Below are 6,945 nucleotides of genomic sequence, written 5' to 3'. Positions count from 1 at the left end.
CAGAGAGAGAGAGGCACACAACGCATGCCAAGCGCACCCAGTCCCTCGTCTGCAAGCGGAGTGGGCGTCGCACTGCCACTCACGGTGTGTGGCTCTTTTCGCCCGTTTGCGGCGCTGCACTCGCTGCGCCCTTGTGCCACCGTCGTGCCTGGCGTGAGGAGGTCACCTCCGCGTGCCGTCCGGCCCTACCGCACGGCCTCTTCAGTGCGAAGGCAGCCACCATGGTAAGGGCAGTGCTTTTGATGGTTGAGGAGTTTTGTTGTTTAGTGGTGCGCTGCGTTGAGGGGTTGGTGATCTGTGTCTTTTTTTCAGTGAGTGAGGCGTGTAGGTTTGAAAGGGGGAAGAGAATGCGATGTTGTGTGCCGTGTGGGTGTATTGTAGCAGGGGGTGGGGGGAGCGTGCCTCTTGTGAGTTTGCTTGCGCGTGTAGTGGGTCATTTCTGTTAGTTTATTTCTTGCGTGGAAACTGCTCATTTGTGGAGGCTTGAAAAAAAAAAGAAAAAAGCGGTGGCAGGGCAGTCGCCGACAAATACAGTTCATAGGAGGTGTAGCGCCGAGCTACTGGGGCTGTGATGAACGTATGGGCGTCAGGCCCTCCGGTGTCTTCCCGCAGTGGTCCCTTTTTTGTGTTTGTTTGTTTGGGTTGCCGGTTTCCCTTGTTGAAAGCGCGCAGAAGACTGCGATAATAAACAACGCACCCAACGCTGAGATAAGGAGAAACATATTAAGAGGAAAGCAGCACAGAACAGCGGGAAGTACGGGAGAAAGAGAGGTAAAAGGGGGGAAAGATGAGAAAAAATAGGTAGACAGGGTGAACTAAAAAGAGGATGAAAGTGCAGTAGAGAATACCCCCACACGGCTACACAAGCGGCAGCGGCCCAGGACCTCCTCCCAATGAGGAAAGCAAGGGAAACTGCGTTATCCCTGGGCGAGAGCACGCACCACCAGAGTAAAGGAAAGGAAAAAGAACGATGGAGAAGGAAGAGAGTATAAAAGAGACCGGGTGAGTTGTTAATTATGCCGACGAGAGCCACACAGAGTGAAAGGCTGCTGACTGTTTTCCTTTGTGCGTGTGGACGTGGGTGTGTGGATGGGGGGGGACCCGCAGCTACTTTGAAGGGTAAGAGAGGACAGAAGGTCCATGCACGGTGATGATGGATCGAGAGAGTAGTGACAAGAGTCGGTAGAATATAAGTTTCATAAGAGGAAGCATTAGAGAAGGCCAGAATGAAGAAAAGGATCCGCTGGAAGACGCGGAAGAAAACAGAGACACAGACAAAACAGAAAAGCGATGAGGAGGAGGATGGGACCTACACAGCAACATGTTTTTGCTGGCTCCATCTGCCCACGGAAATACCTGTCAGAGGGGTTATTTAGCGATGCTGACTGCTGCACCATAAAGATGAAGAAAGAGTAGTAGTCGCAGAGATCCATGCTATTGATGTCACTGCACGGGGTGCGTGTGGGTGTGTGCGCAGGTGTGTGTTCGCGTGTCTGTGAGAAGCCATCGACAACGTCATGCTCACAAGTGCCAGTCGTGGAAAGAGAGGAGGGTCATGTGCCATCCTTTACTCTTGCCATATGTATGTTCTATGTTTTTTTTGCTTGCTGTTTCACTGGGGTAGCTGACCTGGTGTCTGCGTCCGTCTGTGTGCGTGGGGAGCAGGGGAGGGGCGCTTGTCGTTACTGATTGAATTCTGTTGTTGCTCACGTCAGCTCCCAACTCGTTATCACGCCTTCTTCTGGTGAGTGACAGTAATGTGGCACCTGTACTGGTGCATCTCTCTTGTCTGCTGAGAACCACACACACACACACACACGAAGATAGAATATGCGGAGAGGCAAGAGTAAAACGTTTTAAAAAAGCGGAGAGGCACAGCGACGCTGCTGCATACAGTTATATGCCGGTACTGCAGAGTAAAGCGCACAGCAATCGCAGGTGTAGAGAGAAAGAGAGTCGAAGAAGAGGAATGAAAACCCCTCGAGCACGAAAATGGAAAAAGAGCGTGTTGACAAAGAGAGTGGGAGGTCTACTGAAGGGATCGATCGTGAGGCCCAGCGGTGAACACAAGGAAAAAGGCGCAGCGTCCGCAGAAGAGTAGGGTCGAAAAGGTAGCGAAAATAGAGAGTCAAAGAGAGACTGCCATGGATGTGGAAAGGGGGGAGAGAACGGCGAAACAGGAAAGAGGACGGCAGGAAGGAAAGAGGGAAAACTGGGAGAGGGGGTTGTTTGAGAAATCACGAGGGGAATGGTGAAACACAACAGAGGTGTAGCGCGTTCGTCACTTCTGTGAATAACGTCTGCAGCGGACATGGAAATGGAGAGTGCGCCCATTGGTCACTAGAGGTGAGGGGAGTGGGGGAACAGGGAAGAGACCACATCACAGGGGGAACGAGAAAGGATGCCCTCAACATCATTCCGAAGTTGCACCTTCGCCATGGCGAATGCGCCTCTCCTACTCCTACAATCTCCCCCCTTTTTGCGCACCATAGTTGTCCAAGTGCTGGCGCGATGATCGACAGCAACAGCTGACGCAAAACGCAGTCGCGCTTTGCCGAAGTGTGCACTCGTCTCCCCCCCCCCTTTTTTTTGCTGTTGCTGTGTCCCCTCTCACGCGTGTTCGAGTTCGACTTTTCTGCTGCTCGCTTTTAATGAAGTTAATGAGTACGTGGGTGTGGGTGTGGTACGTATTTCAAAGTAGCTGCAAAGGGGGACGGCCTCTGTCGGAGGTGTGGGAGTGGAAGGTTTGTACTTTCGCGAGAGACACCACATTAGTAACGTGAAAAGAAAAAAAAAAGAAACGCCGAAGGAGTCGAGGAGAGGTTAACAAGTCCCAAGAACAAGGCTGTCGTGGGAGAGACCTAAAGATCCGGAACGAGAGGGCCAACAGGGCAAAAGAGAAAGTGCCAGCCATCACACAAACACACATGTACGCCTTAAAAGCACGCAGCGAAGAAGAAGAATGACGAAGGCGAAGCAAACAAACAAAAAAGGACGGCGACGAAGACGGTGAGTCGTGTGAGAAGAAGGGGGGTTACACAGAACGCGCACACACACAAAGCGACTACCCCCCCCCCGCGCCCCGCCCCAGAGAACGAGAAGAGACGGCGGCAGGGAGGAGCGAACCAAACAAACAAAAAAAGCGCGACAACAACGATACCAGGATGAACTCCTTCAGTGATAATACCAGGGGAATGGTATGTCAATAAGTGATATCAGTACAAGACACACACACACACACATCCAGAGAGACAGACAGACAGACGTGTCAAGGAACAACGAGGAGAAAGAGGATAAGAGAACGAACGCGGAAAGAGGTCTACGAGTGACTGCGCTGGACCACAAGAAGCAACGAAGGGAGAGAAGCGCCACCAAAGCATGTACAACACACTCACTCATAGACATTAACGCATTCGAACGTGTGTGCGTGTGTGTGTGTGTCTCAGTACAGGCAAAACTATGAGAGTGGGGAAGAGAAGTGCCCAAAGGCGAAAAGGCACAACGAAGGAAATCGAGAGCAGCAACGCAGAGGACAGCACTGCGTCATGCAAAAGTTTCCCCAGACATGCATTCGGACGCCATTTTGCTTTCCTTTTTGTTTTTGACTGAATTCAGTTTGAATTGCCTCAAGGTATTGCGTCATGGCCGCTGCTGCCTCACCCCTCGAACCCGACAGCATCCTTCACACAAATGCGGAAAGCACTAAAGAAAAGAGCCAGTCAAGGGAAGAAAAAAGCGGCAACACACACGGAGGGCCAACACTACCAAACAGACGGAGAAAAAAAAGAAGAACATACGCATCACACGCATTCACTTTTTTCATACAAACAACCAAAGACATGCATGAATCCCCCTCCCAGCAACTTCAGAAGAATGAAAAAGTGTCATGAGACATCTGTGCGTTGCTGCCGTCTGTGAGCGTGCGTGAGACCAGGCGTGGCGTCTCGAGCATGAATGAGTGGGTGAATGGGTATCGAAAAGAAAAACGACGAAAAAAAAAAACGACGCTTAGGTGATTCATTTTTTCTCGGTTCTTTTTTTTTCCGTTCTTGTGGTAGGCGCCCGTTGAATAATACTGACGTTGTCCCTTAACATATCGTAGGTGGGGTAGGTGGGTGTGTGGGTGTATTTTTCGCGTGCCCCATTTTTGCGATATTGCCTCACTTCACCTAAATGAGAACGACGAAAAATAAACTAAACTAAACTAAATATTTAAAGAGACCAGAAAAGCGTATGTAAACAAGCGGGGAGGGAACTGGAGAGAAAGAGAGAATCCAGGAACAACGTGGAAGAAACCAAAAGCAAGTACAAGGAGGGCAGGAGCGCTACGATAATGGAAACGAGGGCCTGGTGATTAAAAAAAAAAAAGAAAGGAGGAAGGCACCAGACCTGGGGAGAACACCACCACAACGAAAAAGCGCCACGACTTACGCACGGGCGCACGCGTGCACAACGAAGGAAGCACCAGGTTCCACAAGTAAAAAAGAGTCGGAGTTTGAGAAGAGCCCAAACAGGGGGGGAACGGCTCACACACAAGAAACGCGTGGGACTAAAGACCACTAAAATGACGGTCTTGTCCTTCGCAAAGCTCTCTCTCAAAATGCGCAACAGCTGCTTCGTCATAGTGCTTTTCCCGATTCCTCCACTGCGTTCTCTTTCGCTCTTTCAGCCACATGTACTCATTCCGGTCAGTCCCTTCCCACTTCACACTTTCTTGCGCAGCTCTTGCACGCTGATCCTCTTCCAAGCCTACGCCGACTCCTCAAGGAATTGGAAGGACTCGAGGAATGCGTCCATGTCACGCTCGTACTTACGCCATGTACCCGTCGCGCTCTCCCAGCGTACAAGCGTTGTCGTGCCATTGCGGACAAAAATGAAAACCTTGCCGACTACCTCCACCTTTTCCTTTGGCGACACCTCCTGCATCTCCTTGGACAGGAAGGTGAGGCAGTCCTGTTCCTTCAGCCGCACGACCTGGATCTTCGTGATGGTGCCGTTCGCGGCCTCCTCCTGAATGCGGGTGGCCCACTCCTCAATGCTACCCATGCAGTCAGTGTCCGTCTCCGGCTTGCCAATGCGGATGGTGACAGTCGGTCCGGTCTCCTCGGGCGACGCGGCCTTGGACGGGTCTGACGGAATGCCTTGTGGCGCGTACACAACAGTGCCGTTGCCCAACTTCGTTGAGACGACACGGCTAGAGCCGATAGCATCGAAGGTGTAGCCGTACTCTGTCGTGATAAAGGCTGCACCGCACTTCGGCTTCGGCGCTTTCGTCGATGGCGCCACACTCTTCACGGCGCGCACCAGAGCTGCCTCGGAGAGGTACGAGATGGCCTTCTGTTGCGGGTTCACAACGAGGCAGTAGTTGTTGTAGGTGAATGTTTTCTTCTCCTGTGTACCATCAAAGGCTGAGCAAATCGTGACACCGTCTATCGCTTTCTCTTTGCGCTGCTTGTGCGCTGTCGTCGGGACCTTGTTCACCTCGTACAATGTAATCTCCTCCTTCTTCACGGTGGACACGAGCTGAAACTTGGCAAGGTAGAGTGTTGCCTCATCGCCGGGAGCCGGGTACTCCCAGCTCCAGGTGGTATCGATGTCCATGGAGACCTTACCAGTGTGCACACGAAAGAAGCCCAGGGAGCTGGAGTCCATTGGGGTAACCACGATATCGCGCGCTAGTTGCATGAAGATCTGGCGGTACTGATTCATAATTTTCGGGTTGCACATGATCTGAAACACGTAGGCGACACCGTTGCGCACCTCCAACAAATTGATAACGGATAGGTCGAAAAACGGGGGCATGCTCTGAGAGTATTCGAGAATGTGGCGAAACGAACCCTCTTGCACGGTGCTATCCTTGCGCACGGCCGGCTGCACAACGCCACCCGTCATCATAAGCATCTGCTGCATCGATAGGTCCTTTGAGCGGTCCTTGAACTCGGTGAGGTTTAAGTTCTCGCCACGAATATCCTCTACGGAGAGAATAATCACCGGCACGGCGCCAGGCATTTCAGCGTTCGGGAAATGCTCGAATTCTGGGTTCCACACCGTGACCATCGCCACATTCGGAATCGGTGATAGCTCCTCTCGCACCTCCCAGCCCTCCAGCACTTTCATCGAAATACCGAGGTGCTGGAAAACCTTGCGATCAGAGCTATCCACAGTCGCCACATTGGCGGTCGCCGGTTTGCTGACCACCTTAGTCCCCTCTCCAATAGCGTCTGGTATCGCTGGCTTCAGCTCATCCAAAGCTTCATCAAGAAGCAACGCCGCTGGGTCAGATACTGTAAGCATATTGACCACAGCCGGCGCTGAAGCATCCTTCTTCGCGGTAACGGGCTGCGCTGGTAGCGCTGTCTTCGGCTTCTGTGACAAAGGCACCTCCGAGGTGGAAGCCTCGGTAGGTCGAGAAACAGCTTTAGGTGCTGAAAAAATCTGCTTCTTTGACTGCGAAACACTACTCACTGGTGCGGAGAAGGCGTCGTCGTCGTCCTCAGTGCCCTTTTTGTGAGAGCGCATGACGACAATAGTGCCAATGAAGGCAGCTGACGCAAGCACAGCGCCAGTAGCGGCAAGCACCTTGTTTGACGGCATTTTATGCAACGCAAATGAACCTACTGCGTTACAATGTGGAGAATCTTAAAACGAACCACAAGGTCTAGCGATACTGGATTGTGGTGAGGATGTGAAGGCAGAGAAGACAGAAAAGGGGGTATTTGTTAGTGAAAAGACGCGTGGAACCAGCACAAAGGAGCAGATAAGGAGCAAACGCAGAGAAAATGATAAATGGCGAAACAACAGAGTCCTACACCACTGAGGCACCTACGCCAGCGTCCATGTAATCCTTTCTTTGAACATTGTTTTGTAGTAGTTCTTTCCAGACGTAAAATAAGGATGCAGCCATTTTTTCGTATACTACCAGTGAGTGCAAGTGCGCAGAACTGC

The 6,945-nt window shown here is 51.7% G+C and overlaps 1 protein-coding gene across 1 annotated transcript; it reads right to left on the bottom strand.

Moving 5' to 3' along the window:
- Positions 1 to 4,749: 4,749 nt before the first annotated feature.
- Positions 4,750 to 6,594, bottom strand: LPMP_091020 (hypothetical protein; the record flags this gene model as incomplete). Its single annotated transcript, XM_010706037.1, has 1 exon — positions 4,750 to 6,594. One exon carries the CDS (start codon positions 6,592 to 6,594, stop codon positions 4,750 to 4,752), a length of 1,845 nt encoding a protein of 614 aa, XP_010704339.1.
- Between the last annotated feature and the right edge of the window lie 351 nt (positions 6,595 to 6,945).

The sequence above is a fragment of the Leishmania panamensis genome (assembly GCF_000755165.1).
Source record: "Leishmania panamensis strain MHOM/PA/94/PSC-1 chromosome 9 sequence".
NCBI lineage: Eukaryota > Euglenozoa > Kinetoplastea > Trypanosomatida > Trypanosomatidae > Leishmania > Leishmania panamensis.
The sequence above is the reverse complement of the archived record's forward strand: the minus strand, read 5'-3'. Positions and strand labels throughout refer to the sequence as shown.